At 44.3% G+C, this 16,445-nt stretch overlaps 1 protein-coding gene across 2 annotated transcripts in view; it reads left to right on the top strand.

Moving 5' to 3' along the window:
• The window catches only part of DERL1 (derlin 1), a 28,268-nt gene extending 11,823 nt beyond the window's left edge, over positions 1–16,445 (top strand). Inside the window, exons 3-8 of one of the 2 annotated variants that reach the window (XM_025923044.2) lie at positions 4,339–4,403; positions 5,449–5,475; positions 6,289–6,384; positions 7,538–7,590; positions 9,363–9,473; positions 14,184–16,445. In XM_025923044.2, coding sequence (XP_025778829.1) covers positions 4,339–4,403; positions 5,449–5,475; positions 6,289–6,384; positions 7,538–7,590; positions 9,363–9,473; positions 14,184–14,322 — 491 coding nt within the window. In that variant the 3' untranslated portion in view covers positions 14,323–16,445. The remainder of the gene's footprint in view (positions 1–4,338; positions 4,404–5,448; positions 5,476–6,288; positions 6,385–7,537; positions 7,591–9,362; positions 9,474–14,183) is intronic. The other variant, XM_086695683.1, reaches the window with a different exon arrangement.

The following is a 16,445-nucleotide window of genomic DNA, read 5'->3' on the forward strand; positions in this document are numbered from 1 at the left end:
TAAACCTGCTGGCTGTTAGCTCAGGGTAGAGAATTCTGAACCACCCTTAAATCTAAGTCAGTTTGAGAATTGAGAATCAGTCTCATGACTGTAGGGAAGTAGAAGGATGGGCATTGGTGTCAAATGTGTTTTCCTTAAATTGGCATTTGCACAAGGTGCTTTTTAAAACCAAATCGCTACATTAAGTGTCAGGTCATCGACTCTTACCACCGGAAGGGACCTAGCCCATCCCCTTAGTTTTACAGAGGAAAAAGAGGAGATTCAGGGAAGGAAAGTGGCTTGGCGGAGGTGAAACTGACCCTCAGTCTCGCGACCACAGTAGGGGGCTTGGACCTAAAGCCCCCAGCATATGTGATTTTTATTCTCCCCTGTCCCAGTTGAACTTGCTAGTAATGCTGTAGCATTCTACCCCCTGGTGTAATTTCATTGAGGATTGAGCTATTGGAGTAGTATTATTTTATATCAGCAGGAAATTCTAAGTGTGGATGGTCCATGACTAGTTTTTCAAAATTTTGTTACAGAAAAACTTCAAATGTACACAAAAGTAGTGAGAAAGGTTAATGAACCTTTGTTTTCCTTTTTGTTGAGATGAAATTCACAGAACATAAAAGTGACTGTTTTAACCGTTACAAAAAAAATTTTTTTAAGCATTTGTTCATTGTCTAAGAGAGAGACAGAGCACGAGTGGGGGAGGGACAGAGAGAGAGGGAGACACAGAATCAGAAGCAGGCTCCAGGCTCTGAGCTGTTGGCGCAGAGCCTGACGGGGGGCTCGAACTCACGAACGGTGAGATCATGACCTGAGCCGAAGCCAGATGCTTAACCCACTGAGCCCCCCAGGCGCCCCTGTTTTAGCCATTTTAAAGTGTATAGTTCTGTGGGCTCTGGTCTCGTTACGCAGCCGCTACCAACCACTGTCTAATTCAGTACATCTTCATTGCCCCCGAAACCCAAAGCAGTTACTCTCTATCTCCCATCCCCCCCTTTCTCTAAGCTCCTGGCCAGCACTGAGCTACTTTCTCTGCATACGGATTTGCCTATTTGGGACACTTTATGAGTCCTTCTGTGACAGGCTTCTTTCACTTAGAATGTTCTCAACTCTGACCCGTGTTGTAGTATGTGTCCACCTGCCTGCAAGAACCCCTTTGTAACTACTCCTCGCCTTGAACTGTTATCTCCTAGCTGATCTTATTTGATCTCTATTCATGTCTGTCCTCCCACCCCTGATTATTTGAAGCAAATGATACCAGATGTGATATCATTTCATCTGTAAATTTTCTAATATTTATCTCTGAAATTCAAGGACTTAAAAATAATCCTAATGCCATTTTGAAGTCTAAATTGCAATAACGCCATGACCATATTTTATTTGTAAGTTGTTTTCGCTCCGTTACTTGAGGCCCTGGAACCCACTTACCCACCCCTCCTATCTAGTCAGGTAATATAACTAATTTGTAATACCTGAATAACACTGAAGATCAATCTGTAGGATTATTAGCCCATTGATCTCTTTTACTTGCTTTAATTCTTTTAAGCTTCCCCCATTCCTTACTATCCAGTCACAGAGCATTTTGAAATTCTAGAGCTGAGAGGTACTATTTAAAGTTTTATTGATATATAATTCAAATACTATACAGTTCCACCCATTTAAAGTGTACAATTTAGTGGGTATTCATAGATTTGTGCAATCATCACTATAATTAACTTGAGAATATGTCGTCTCCACAAGAAGAAACCCTGTGCCCATTAACGGCCATTCCCCATTTCCATTCAACCTGGTCGTCCCCTTAAGCTTTTAGGCAACCACTGATCTACTTTCTGCCTTTTTGGATTTGCCCATTCTCTACGTTTCTTATAGGCAGCATCATTCAATAGGTGATCTTTTGTAACTGGCTTCTTTCACTTAGTGTTTTCAAGATTCTTCATGTAGCATGTGTTAGTACCTCATTCCTTTTTATTGCCAAATGAGATTCCCTTATGTGGTTATTTTTCCTTTTTTTTTTTTTTTAAGTTTATTTGTTTTGAGAGATAGTGTGAGTCAGGGAGAAGCAGAGAGAGAATCACTGTGCTGTCAGTGCAGAGTCTGACGTGGGGCTTGAACCCACAAAACTGGGATCATGACCTGAGCCGAAACCAAGAGTAGGACGCTTAACCCAAGGAGCCACCCACGTGCCCCGTGTTTTTCCACTCATCAGTTGATGGACATTTGACTTGTATTCGTTTTTCACTGTTATGAATAATGCGGTTCTGAACCCTCATGTTGAGAGGAACTTTTGAGACCTGCCCATTTAAAATAAGATTGCACAATGAGAAAACAATGGTCTGGAGAGGTGGTGACATGCCCCAAAGGTCACAAAGCTATTTGAGATAACGTGTGGGACTGGAGCCCTGGTTCATTGATTCCAGTCTTCCCTCCACCATACAGCCTCGCGGTAACAGCCTGACAATGTGTTTGCCACCTGCATATTTTCCTACCTGAGTCAATGAAATATACAGCAGTGTTGGCTTATTTATAAGGTTTCTGATTTGAACTGGAAGACTGCAGTTTGAGACCACTTACTTTGTAAATTCCCAGTTGCACACTTGCCAAATAATATAGTATTGTAATTTATGTGATTACAATAGCTTAAGTATTCAATCCGAAGAATGCTTCCAAATCACAAAGTCAACAGGAGCACCTGGCTGGCTCAGTTGGTAGAGCATGCGACTCTTGATCTTGGGATCACGGGTTCAAGCTCCACACTGGACGTGGAGCCTACTTAAAAAAAAAAAAAGCAAATTTTACTAAAATTCAGAAATTAGCTTTGATTCACCATAGGGATCCCCATCATTGAGCTTCCTTAACACTGTGGCTAAAGTGTGCCTTTGAGACACCAGGGGAGACATTAGGGAAAGAAGGAGAGACTTTTGCTGGAAACTTTTTTTCTTTTAGATAGAATTTTTTCCCTGTCTTTTGGAGACTTGTTAGGATTAAAAAAAAAACAACTTTTTTTAATGTTTTTATTTATTTTTGAGACAGAGAGAGACAGAGCACGAGCAGGGGAGGGGCAGAGAGAGAGGGAGACACAGAATCTAAGGCAGGCTCCAGGCCCTGAGCTGTCAGCACAGAGCCCGACGCGGGGCTCGAACCCACGGACCGTGAGATCATGACCTGAGCCGAAGTCGGATGCTTAACCGACTGAGCCATCCAGGAGCACCCCCCCCCCCCCCCCCCGTCCTTTAAAAAAAATTTTTTTTTAATGTTTTTATTTATTTTTGAAACAGAGAGAGAGAGAGAGAGAGAGACAGAGAATTTTTTTTTTTTTTTTAACTGACTACATATCATGCGATTATGAGGGGGGTGTGGAGGGGAGGGAAGGTAGCTGTTTGAGCTAGAATGACCTTACAGTCATTTGTGTGTGGTCTCTGCCTCTCTTCTGGTCTCCCACCTGAAGGCATGAGGGCTCACCCTTAGAAGGGAGAGCAGGGCCAGTGTTGATTGTTCGGTCCAGGAATAAGACGGAGCCTGGCGTTTGGTGTGGTGACAAGGGCACTGGACTAGTAATTACATTTCACCCTGCTTCTAACAAGCCATGTGATCCAGGTCATGTAACTTTATTTCCTCGTCGGTAAAAAGGGGGCATAGGTCTTTCCCTTCTACCTCCCGGATGTGGTCTGAAGGTGAAGAGTCAGAGTCTATGGGAAGGTTTGGCCGTGCCCTCACTCTTCCCCTCCGCCAGCATTGTTTTCCCTTGCTAGAATGTAAGCCAGAAGAAGGAGACTGAATCTTCTCAAGAAAGCCCAGTGTCAGACTAAGTGAGAGTGTGTGTGTGTGTGTGTGTGCATCTAATAACAACAACAGTAAGATTCTCCCAGCATAGTCTTGCTGGAGACACAGTGGCAGGCCAGACAGATGGGGTCCCTCCAGTATCAGAGCTTATGGTCTCGCAGAGGGAGGAGGGAGACAAGTGATCACAGATGTGTCATCGGGCCACGAGGAGAGCCAGGAAGGAGAGGCCGACTAGTTGTGAAGCCTTCAGGGGATGGGAGCTCACTGGCCGTGGAACCGACTGCCCTCCCTGCGGGTCTTACAGCTTGTGGTAGTTGGAGGATGGTACTTACTGGAATTCGGTTAGGAGAACACAGATTAGCTTCACTCAGTTGACTGTAGTTCAGGGCTTTATTGGAAGACATGGCTTTAGGTATTTTAAAAATTTTCCTTTTTTTTTTACTTGTGAGGAGAAGTTTAAAAATATTCTCATTTTGGCTTTCTCTAGAATTTTTTGAAGCATTTCTCTACATAGAAATCACTTTGTTCTGAAATTCTGGACCGTGACATTTGGCTTATTTTTGTTTCTAGGAGCTTTCGATGGGAGGCCTGCAGACTATTTATTCATGCTCCTTTTTAACTGGATTTGCATCGTGGTATCCTTTAGTCTGTGACTTTGGGCCAGAAAGAAACCATTTTATTTTCAGGTTTGGGAAAGTAGATGGTATTGTGTACAGCAGTTCAAATGATAGCATTTGCATCTTTGTTTACTACAGTTCATAATTAAGAATAATTAAAGTTCGCTTTCAGAGCCGTAGTCAATCATACGGCCCTTGAGTGGTGCATTCTCTTGCCATTGCCTTGGTGGGGTTTTCCACATTTGGTTCAATTGTATTGCTGTCCCTCTTGTTCCCAGTTCTCTGTGTTCTCACGTGTGACAGCTCATTGACTGCAGCAGAGAGATTCCGTGCCATGAGACAGCTTTTGGAATCTGTGCTCCTTATCAGAAAGTTAATTTACAGCCAGCAGCCTTTTCTGATTTCGTTGCCGTCCTCGTCTTCGGGGCCTACATAGTCATTCAGTCCATCCAGGGGGAGCCGGCTCTGGGAAGGACCACAGCATGTCTCTGCTGCATTTCAGCCCCCGCTGCCAGCAGCCTTCCAGCTGCGGACCTTTACAGATGGTGAGAGCAGCAGAAAGGGCACGATGGCTCAGTCTGTGCGGAGCTGGTGAGCTCAGAATTGCTTTGGGGCTTAGCTGCCATTGAAGCTTGGCCGGGAGCCAGGACATGTGGCACTTTGGATGCCCTTTCCCCTCCTTTAAGGGAAGAAAAAAAAATTGTTTTGGACCTCAGCCATGCTGTGGAGCCCTGAATGTGAGTAGAATCATTATTTGTTTCAGGGCACAGGTATCGTCATCTTCCAGCTGGAGAAGAGGTGCTAAAATGCAGGGCAAGGCAAAGAGGATGCAAGAGGGCCAACTGAGTCGTGGGCCAAAGCAGTTAAATTCTCACATTTCCGTGACATCCTATAGTCTAATAGAATATTCATAATAGAGTATTCGATAACTTGGGATTCTGGAATGTTTTAAACAGTTTGAACTATAAGAAAAGTGTTTTCTTTCAGAACACAGGAATGAAATGAACTTATACTAGGTGCGAATTGCTTTGTTTGTATCTGATCTTTAACTTTATAAACCAAGATTACTGGCTTAGCAATGGACATGCAGGTAAGTGTCCCTTGAAACTGCCCTTTTACATGTTTCAGATTTACTTATTCATGGCCTTTGAGAGAAACTTAAATTGCATTTTGCAGTTATAGAATTAGAACTTCTTTGAAGGTCTTACATGAATTATCTAAACCATTACTTTCCTTGCTCATTTCTGGGTTCTTCATTATGTTTGTGCATTGAGAATGATGGTTTTCCAGTATTTTCTATGCATTATATGGATATGTACTTTTTAAGTTGAGAATATACAGTAAGTAAAGCTTTACTGCCTTCTTTTTTTTTTTAATGTTTATTTTTGAGAGAGGGACAGTGCACTAGCGGGGGAGGGGCAGACACACACACACACACACACACACACACACACACACACGCAGAATCTGAAGAGGCTTCAGGTTCCAAAATGTCAGCACAGAGCCTGACGTGGGGGCTCGAACTCACCAACTGCAAGATCATGACCTGAGCTGAAGTCCGATGCTTAACCGACTGAGCCACCCAGGCGTCCCTACTGCCTCCTTTTCTCAAGTACCCGAGCTTGATCCTGATATTTCTGAATCCATCTCAAATAATTCTGTTGGATTTTATTCCAGGATTTTGTAGCATGCTTTGTATAATGGACTAACTAAAAGGATCAATTTGTAATTCTGATGATTGAATTTATTTTTGGTTTTTGAATAGCCATGTGAGAATTTGTTTGGAGGGGAGAGGTTAAAAAAAAAACAAAAACAAAAACAAAAAAACCCAACCTGGTAGATTCACGGTAAGCCTCTGAAGTGCCTCTGGAGCCTTGTGTTTACACGTTGACTTCTTTTGCAGTTGCTGATGATTCCTCTGATCATGTCCGTACTTTATGTCTGGGCCCAGCTGAACAGAGACATGATTGTATCATTTTGGTTTGGAACACGATTTAAGGTACTTTGACCTAGTTGGAAAAGTTTCCTTTTCGTTCGTCTCCACAGAAATCCCTCTTCATCTGAGAGGTGCACTTTCTGACTCGTCCAGAAGAGGTCACTGCAGAGCAACATACCATAGGCAAGCCCCCCTCCCCTGCTCAGTCCCCTGGTCAGTGCCCTGCGTTTCTTTAGCCCACCTGGAATCCTTCCTTTGCTGACTGTTACTTCTTGGCCCCTTAGGCATGTGTCCCTGAACAGTCTTGTGTCTGTGTGTATGATAGAGGGAAGGAAAGATACTCATGGGAGCATTTCCTTTTAAAGTCTGTTATCATTCCCTGTTAATGTATTTTACACTTCAGCTAAAACAGATTTGTTTTTCCCCCCAGACACTTCCGTTAGTTCCTTCTCTCACACTTTTCCACCTGTAACATCTCTTTGATTTTCTTCCTCTTGTAAATCCTACCTGGTCTTCATTTGAATTGGGACTGAACATACTCCTGGGTTTCCTGCCTGGAATTAGTCTTGCCTTGGGGCTCTCCAGTACTTTATGTTCCAGAATATTTACCACATTCTGCCTTCAAGTTATTTATGTAGAACCCTTTCTTTACTAGTTTGTGAAGTTCCTTGTAGCTCCCTTAGCTCTTGGTATGATGTGTTGAATCTGGACAGAGGCTCAGATGTTGAATTCAACTGGGGAGCTTTCTCATTTGGGAGAGTATTAGTTCAGGGTATCCGTGTATAATGAGATAAAAATCCCAAGTAATTTTGTGAAGTATGTAAGAGAAGAACCTAAAAAGGTGGGATATTTTTAGTTCATTGGCAACAGTTTGCTAGTTGGAGTCTTAATGTGGTTCTATTATGGGTCATGTTTTCATGAGTGTCCATAGGACACCCAGCTCCTTTGTGAAGCTGTTTGTTAGTATTCATTCAGCAGGGCATGTATTGTATCTAATCCATGGGCACAGTACTCTGTCCCTCCAGTTACTAATATACGAATTTTAGATTGGAAGTTTTAAGTACAGTACTGATGGATTGGTCTGAGAAATTTTGGGGGTGACTTTCCACAGGATTTATATAAAGCTCTTACCAGTATATGCTTACCCGTTCCAGCCCCCTGGCACCTGCGTCCTTCTTAGGGGTGGTTATTCATGTTTGTGTTTACGTTTTCCTAGGCCTGTTATTTACCTTGGGTGATCCTTGGATTCAACTATATCATCGGAGGCTCGTAAGTAAATACTCGATTTATTTAATTGGAAACAAATCCTTAAAAGACTTCCATTATTCTTTGTCTTCTCTAGTCTTTCTGAAACTTTAAAGAAGTTCAGCGTCGATGCATTGGAACCTCAGACTTATGAAATACAGTTGACCTTGAACAACGGGGATTAGGAGTATCAACCTCCTGCATAGTTGGAAATCTGTGTATATTTTTTAACTCCCCCAAAAGTTGACTGTTCCTAGTCTCCTGTTGACCAAAGCCTTGCTGCTAGCATAAGCGGTCGATTGATGCATGTTTTAGGTTGTAACGTATTATATGTATCATATACTGTATTCTTACAATAAAGTAAGTTAGGGAAAAGAAAATGTTATTCAGAAAATCATAAGAAGAGAACATACATTTACAGAACTGTACTGTATACATGAAAAAACCCACATACAAGTGGACCCACGCAGTTCAAATCTGTGTTGTTCAAGGGTCCACTGTAATTTCATTTTGATGTAATTGATTACATCGCGGGATTTTAAGCACATTTAGCACTGAACGCTTGTTACGTTGTTAGCTCATCGTTAGGCACAGTATACTTCCATGTGTGTGCTTTTGAAAAATATTTCTGGATTCACTGTCCAGATTGAGCAAACCAGAAACTACTTTGTGTCTAGGCTGACTCCTCTAAGAACTATGCGTGAAATTACTATGTTTTTTATTCTTGAGGCATTTCCAGAATGCCTTGAAAACTGCTCACCAGTCATCAAAATGCAGATTCTCAGATGGGAAGTAGTTTTGCAAGCGGTTTGATAGTACAGAAATTATAGCCAAATAGGGTCAAATTTCCAGCCTGGAATTCGAGCTGAGAGGAAAACCTTCGATGTATCCAGTCAGAATTTTAAAAGGAAGATCTCAAGATGCAACTGTTCTGTGAACTCCCACTTATACTACAAAGTATTTTCCATTTTTAACAGATTTTGAGGGTCCTTGTTCTTAGTATGTCTGACATACCTGCTCTGTGTGGTCCTGATGTCTGCAGCATATTGACAGAAATGAGTGAATTAAGCAGACCGACGCTGTTTAGAGCCTAGCAAGTTCTGAGTGTGCTGAAGCTGCCAAGGGCAGAGCCCGGGAGTGGCTGCAGATGTTGATTTGTCCCTGACAGGAATCATGTGGCCGCAGAGGACAACGCAGGGTATTTGATAGTAGGAGTGGATCTATAGAACCTTCGAGGGCCTGTACGTAAGCCAGGAAAAACCGAAGGCAGTGTGTGTTTTAGGATTACAAGGTCAGCCACGCAAAGTGATCTTTGTGTTGTCTTACATTCAAGGACGCAGGAGGCGAGGGGCAAGTGCTGTGGCTCCAGGAATGTGCGAACAGGCCTGCACTCTCCCCCCACCTTCCCCACGCTTCTCTCTCGCTGGTCTTCCCATTTGCCCATGGTTTGCAAATATAGTACTTATGGCTGAAGCATTCAGAAGCTTTGCAGCTTGCACCTCTGGAGGCAAGGAAGTAGCAAAAACAAGATTTTGAGGATGAGATGGGGCTTGAAAGAGATGTCGGAGGGCAGCTGCCCTTGGAGAGCACAGACCCCAGCAGGACTGGTTCCCCTTCCCCTCAGAATGCATTTGCCACGCAGACCACGAAAGGGCTCCCTGTAGAGCCACCACGGGCTGCCCGGGACCAGAAATGGGCCGCCAGGAAGGCTGTTTTCCCTTGCTGTTAGTTAAAACCGGCCACATCTCACTTCACTGCTTGAATGTCTTGAAACTAATTTGCCTCTTTGTTTGCAGGGTGATCAATGAGCTAATTGGAAATCTTGTCGGACATCTTTATTTCTTCCTAATGTTCAGATACCCGATGGACTTGGGAGGAAGGAATTTCCTGTCTACACCTCAGTTTCTGTAAGTATTTTTCTCTCTCATGTCACAATCATTTATTTCACCACCCGTGTCTTAGGCATCCTAATCAAACTCCATGAGGGGTCGGATTTACCTCTGCGGCTGATGGAGAAATGTGAACCAGCAGACTTGTCCTGGTCCCACAGTCACAGGAAGTCAGGGATCAAAGCCACAGCCTTGTCTTCTCCTTGGAGCCCTTCTAGCTAGGGGCTGCTGCTGACTCCAGTCAGGCATCACAGGGAACATTCTAGCTCTGCTGAACAGGTGGGGCCCCATGTGCAGCTCCAGCGTGGCCCACAGTGCGCCAGGGGGCTAGGCACAGTAACAGGACAACAGTATATGCTTTGAGAGCATCAATTTTACACAAGATTTGGCCAGAGAAGAGGTAGGGGGATAAAGCTACCTCACTGGCAGTTTCAAACTAACTAACTTCCTTCCTTTCTCCTTCCTTCCTTCCTTCCTTCCTTCCTTCCTTCCTTCCTTCCTTCCTTCCTCCTTCCTTCTTTCCTTTCTTGCTTCCTTCCTTCCTTCCTCTCTTCCTTCCTTCCTCCCCTCCTCCCTTCCTTCCTCCCTCCCTCCCTCCCTTGTAATCACCACACCTAACATAGGGCATGTTGAACCCTCAGATCAAGAGTTGCATGCTCTTCAAGTGAGCCAGCCAGGCGCCCCAAACATTTTTTCTATCAGATATTATAGAATGGAAAATTTCTGGAACTTTTCAAAGTGAAAGTGAGAAACTTGAGGTTTGTAGAGTGTAGGCACCATGGGAATGTGTGCTGGTTCTTTCTCTGCCGCTCCTAGGGTTTACTCAGGTGAGGAGGCTGAGGGCACAGCTTTGGTTTTGAGACAGACTTGGGTTGGAATCCCGTTCCCCTCTTTCATCAGTTTTGATAATTGGGGAAGTTGCTTAATAAAACCTCCGAGTTTCAACTTGCAAGCCTGTACGCTGGGGGGAAGCCGGGTCTCATCGGGCTGCGGGCGGTAAGGCAGGCTATTGGCCGCACAGTAGTGGGTGTTCGGTAAATACAAGCTCTTAGCCTTGTTCCTAAAGTTGGGGCTAGGGTGGGATTTCATGAGCCAGAAGAGATGCTGACACACTTAAGCATGTCAGGAGTGGGACCATTCTGTCAGTGAGGCAAAAGGCTGTTGAAGAAGGGACCAGTGAAATCACCGTCTGGGTGTCACAGCCTGCCCGACAATCACACCTAATCTCCAGTCTGGGATATGCAATAATAGCTTGTATTTAAAAGCTTTAAAGAAGGAAAACCCTTTCTCATCTTGCTCGTTTTAATGTTTTGTGATTCATCATTCTTCCAAGGGGTCAGTGAGAGCAGTAAAACTTGAGGCCCCTTCACCCTGCACCCCCTTTGTAATTTAGGGGTAGGGTTTTATTTTTTTTATTTTATTTATTTTATTTTATTTTTTTAATTTTTTTTTTTTCAACGTTTATTTATTTTTGGGACAGAGAGAGACAGAGCATGAACGGGGGAGGGGCAGAGAGAGAGGGAGACACAGAATCGGAAACAGGCTCCAGGCTCCGAGCCATCAGCCCAGAGCCCGACGCGGGGCTCGAACTCACGGACTGCAAGATCGTGACCTGGCTGAAGTCGGACGCTTAACCGACTGCGCCACCCAGGCGCCCCTAGGGGTAGGGTTTTAAAAGCCTTCTTTTGTGACGTATTATATACAAACAGAGAAGTACACTTTTTTTTTTTTAAATTTTTTTTTTCAACGTTTATTTATTTTTGGGATAGAGAGAGACAGAGCATGAACGGGGGAGGGGCAGAGAGAGAGGGAGACACAGAATCGGAAACAGGCTCCAGGCTCCGGGCCATCAGCCCAGAGCCCGACGCGGGGCTCGAACTCACGGACCGCGAGATCGTGACCTGGCTGAAGTCGGACGCTTAACCGACTGCGCCACCCAGGCGCCCCAAGAGAAGTACACTTTTGTTGTGTCTGTTTTTTTTTAAAGAGCATGAAAGGAAACTTGTTTGTCTTCTGAGCCTTGAGTTGCCTTCAGGCTAAAAAAACAAATGACCAATCTGCTTTCTGATTATCAAAGGACACGATAGCAGCGGGTTTGGATTTTTGGTCTAGGTTTATCAAGTCAGATGGCGGATGAATTGATTAAAACACAACTTGCTCATTTGGTGGGCGGCCAACAGTTCTCTTACTTTCAGGGGCCGTGTTCTGACTTCACGGCTTGGAGATAGTTCTCAGTTGTAGGCAACAAAGCATGTGAGATTCTAGTGGCAAAAATCAGTGGCATGCCAAAGCCTGCCTTCCATTTGAGCGCTCTCTGTTGGTGGAAAAGCCCTTCTGTTAAATTTTGCATACAGATCAGATGACAAAATGCAGCTCCTTGCAAAAGCACTAACTGCTTTGAAATTACCATAAATTTTTGTTGATTATGTATAATTGGGTGTCTTTTTGTACTAATTACTTGCATTTAATTTCACTATCCGTCTAAGCAGTGGCGATGGCTCCCATATTGTCTTACAGTGAGAAGCAAAGCAAGGCAGCCCTTTTTAAGTGTTCTGTTTCATTATATACTTTGGAGGAATATTATTGTACCAGAACATCGTGGATGTGGAGAAGTCAGGAGTTGGACAGACGTTTTGACTTGAAAACAAAGCCGTATTTGTTTAAAAGGGAAGATGGGGAGTTCTAGAATTCTAAGATCTATCACTGTTCTGCATTGCATTTCGAAAAGTAGATCGTCTTCTGCACGTAGTTATTTTTCTGTGTGAAAGGGGTTCGTTGTGTGGTTTCGGCAGGAATACAAAGGCGTCAGGGATGATGTGAACAAATGAGGACTCCAGTCCCTAACTGCGGTCACCTGAATCGCACCCCATGTGTCCCGTCTGTAGCACGAAGCCTGTAGTCCAGTAAGTGGTACAGGCACACACTCTGGAACCAGGCTGCCTGGGTTGGAATCTGGACACTCGCTTTTTAGAAGGGTTTTATTTAGTCTTGCCTTGGTTTTCTCATTTACAAGATGGGGTAATAGTAGTGCCTGGCTCATAGGGTTGTGGTAAAGACGAGGTGAATTTATGCAGCACCTGGCGGAAGCAAAACGTTCTATGATACGGACGTGCTGTGCAAGCTTTTTGCTGTGGACATGTTACCACTCACGGTCTGCTCTTGGTGCCGTGAGGGTTTTGAACAGGGCTGTCAGATGATGGCCTCTGCCTTTTCACAAAATTTTAAACACTAGGATCTGAGTGGAATAGGTTTAAACACATTCTTGGGGCGCCTGGGTGACTCAGGCGGTTAAGCATCCGACTCTTGATTTCTGCTCAGGTCGTGATCTCGTGGTTTGTGAGCTCGAGCCCTGCATTGGGCTCTGTGCTGACAACGCAGAGCCTCCTTGGGATTCTGTGTCTACCCCTATCCCACTTGACCTTTAACTCTCTCTCAAAATAAATAAACATTAAACAACAACAACAACAAAACAACAAAACACGTTCTCAGTTTACTAATAGACAAGGAAGGGAAAGACTATGGAGAACACAGACCTGGGTTTAAGTTTTCTTAGCTGCTCTGGGACTCTTAGGTCATTAATCTGTAAGGTGGGAAGTCAGGTAAGCTTTTTGGACTTCAACTTTCCTACCATCTTTGAGATGGAAAGAAGGCTGTCAGAAGACAGATTAGGAATGAACATTTAGGGGCGCCTGGGTGGCGCAGTCGGTTAAGCGTCCGACTTCAGCCAGGTCACGATCTCGCGGTCCGTGAGTTCGAGCCCCGCGTCGGGCTCTGGGCTGATGGCTCAGAGCCTGGAGCCTGTTTCCGATTCTGTGTCTCCCTCTCTCTCTGCCCCTCCCCTGTTCATGCTCTGTCTCTCTCTGTCCCAAAAATAAATAAACGTTGAAAAAAAAAATTAAAAAAAAAAAAAAAAAAAAAAAAGGAATGAACATTTAAAAAACACCCCAGGGGCGCCTGGGTGGCTCAGTCGGTTAAGCGGTTAAACGTCTGACTTCAGCTTGGGTCATGATCTTGTGGTTTGTGAGTTCGAGCCCCGCGTCGGGCTCTGTGCTGACAGTTCAGAGCCTGGAGCCTGTTTTGGATTCTGTGTCTCCCTTTCTCTCTGCCCCTCCCCCGCTTGTGCGTGTGCTCTCTCTCTCACTCTCTCTCTGTCTCTCAAAAATGTATAAATGCAAAAATTGAAAAACACCCCAGATTCCAAGACAAAGTGGGTATCTCCAGTCCCCCTTGACGGCCGTGGGGCCCAGGTGTGGGCGGAGGTGCCGTGTGGGCCTCAACGTGCAGGCTGCAGATTGGTCCTTTGCAAGTGAATTTCTGTTACCTCCTTTGATCCAGGTTGATCCATATTTAGATCCATCAAAATGCTATGTATAGGTGGTTCTTTCTGGTCGTTTGGCTTGTGGGAGTAATATTTTTGTTTCTATACTGTTCCGTATGAATTGCTTTTGTAATCAGAAAACGATTTTTTTTAGAGTGTGAATTTGGCTGGAGACGTAGTAAATTTAAGAAATCCGAAAAGTGAGCACAGTCTGTGGTCCGGGCATCGAGCTAAGTGCTGAAAAGGCAGAGTTAAGTAAGACATTGTCTTCCATTGGCCAGACTAATATAATTCAGTGTGACAGATGCCATGGGGATGCAGGAAAGGGAGACGTGCTGAATGGTCAGATCACCGTGTGGAAGTGATCATCTCGTCTTCTCTCCTTTGTTTCCCCCCTACCCCCGCTCCAGGTACCGCTGGCTGCCCAGCAGGAGAGGAGGGGTGTCAGGATTCGGTGTGCCCCCCGCCAGCATGAGGCGGGCTGCTGATCAGAATGGCGGAGGTGGGAGACACAACTGGGGACAGGGCTTTCGGCTTGGAGACCAGTGAAGCAGCGGCCTCTGGCCTGCCCACCAGCCACTCTGCTCAGATGAAGTCTCCTCCCAGTGCTGGGCGTGCTTAACCACCGAGTTCTAGCAAACGCTGTTGGACCTGACCCACACTGAATGTAGTCTTTCAGTACAAGACACAATTTTTTAAGACCTGAAGAAAAATATAAGTGTTCCTCAAGTTTCGTGATTTTCATTCAAGTCCTTACTGCTACGAAGAACAAATATCAACTGTGCAAATTTCAGAACTGACTCTCTTTTTTGGTGTCTTCTCTTCCTTTTCTGTCTCAATAACGGGTTTTGGCAGGTCCTGGTCTGCTGGCACCAAACTGGGAATCTGGGGTTGGGTCACTAAACCCTTGGCAAAGGGACTCTTACCTCTTTCTTGCACACCTGCCTCCCTCCTTCTTTTTCCAACCCCCACGTTTGCAGCTGGGGGAGGTTGCCCCTGAGATGGTTCTGCCTTTGACAAGCTCTCTTATTTATTGACTTTTGCCAAGGCTTGGGCTCAAAGAACTTGTCCACCATTTTCTCCCCTTGGTGGCAGAACTATAACAATAGGGGAAAAGACTGGACCAGCGGTTGGAGAGCTTTCTCTTTTGGAATTGCTGGGACCCGATGTCAGTTGTGACCATTTGCCACTGCTACAGGTGTTTTTTATTAAAAAAAAAACAGCACCACTAGGCCATGAGGACACAGATTGGTGTTAATGAGGCATAGGTTGTTGCTAGGCATTTTCTTCCTTAAGCGAGGGGATCACAACTTCAGTGGAGCTGCGTCTTGCACGGGGCCTAGGTGCAAACTGTGTGAGGGATAGTCCCTTTGCATCTCATGTAGGGCATGCTGGCTTTGCGTGTCCCTGGAGTAGTGGGGTGTGTTGTGCTAGGAAATTCCAAATCACACGTGCCCCGGGGAGTCGCTCTCTTTGAGAGGCACCTGGGCATCGGTTCCATTTCATTCTCATTCTGGATATATGTTTATTGAATAGTGTGGAGTGAGAACCTTATACCCTATTTAAATTGTCTTTTTTTTTTTTTTTTTTTTTTTGCCTCTCCCGCCACATTGAATGGCCACATGCTTCAGTTAATGGTGAGGACACAGTTCCTCTGTACATAGGTCATATTATAAGAGCTAATATAAGCACATCTAAGTGAATCACATAATTTTGGGTTGTAATGGCTTTAGAATCACTTGTGTTTGAGGGTCTTTATTTTGAGCCATGAATGTAGAAGTCATGAATGTACATCAGACCAGCTTAAATACCCACAACTTTTTTTTTCCCCCGTAGGGGCTTTTTCCATCAGAGCTAGGCTTATCCCCCAATAAAGTTTTTTGAAGGCTATGGTGTTTCACAGTTTCTTATTTTCTGTTTTTATTCTGAAAGCAGACGGCTAGGCCTAGGAGCAGTGTTGAGTGGTTTGGCTTTGAACATTTTGATTGGTTTCTTCTCAGGAAACACTGTGCTCTACCAGTGTGACCGTGCTTTGCCCCACCCTTAAAACAGTGACGTGTGTGACACTAGGAAGTGGGGACCTGAAAGCAGCTTGGTTTTAATAAAATTTGTGTGTACCTCTCCTTATTTAATTTACACGATAAAGGAGGCGGAGAGACTCTGAACCTTAACTGTCGTGTGTTTGTGCTGTTGACCTGTGGCCACAATAAAATTTACTTGTAAACTTTAAAAGCCATTATTCCTGTTATGTCACATGTGCCCTCATTGTACAGGAGTGGAAACTCATTGTAAGCGTAAGAAGATTCTCATGACGAGTGAGCTCGAGGCCCCTGTACATGCTCTCTTAGCAATTCAGCTGCCTGAGAGCAGTCGTTTCGGTAAAGGTTACAAGTATTCTTTAGAATACCTTCGTTCAAGGCAGAATGTTCATTAAATTCTTCTTAAACACGTGTAAAGAGCTGATGATTTTATGAATCTTGTCTGGATTACCTATCTTTTTGGAATAATTCAGCTAAGCAAGCTAGTTGAGATTTGATTTGGCCAGGCAGGACATACAGTGGATTCTCTTTATGAGTGGGGAAAAAAAAATCCTTATTTTGTATAGAGAACTTCCCCTTTTGTAACTAATTCTTTTTATTGGTAAAAATTGTAAATTAAAATGTACAACTTGA

The sequence above is a fragment of the Puma concolor genome, chromosome F2 (genome assembly GCF_028749965.1).
Source record: "Puma concolor isolate L17-30 chromosome F2, mPumCon1.1.hap2, whole genome shotgun sequence".
Lineage (NCBI taxonomy): Eukaryota > Metazoa > Chordata > Mammalia > Carnivora > Felidae > Puma > Puma concolor.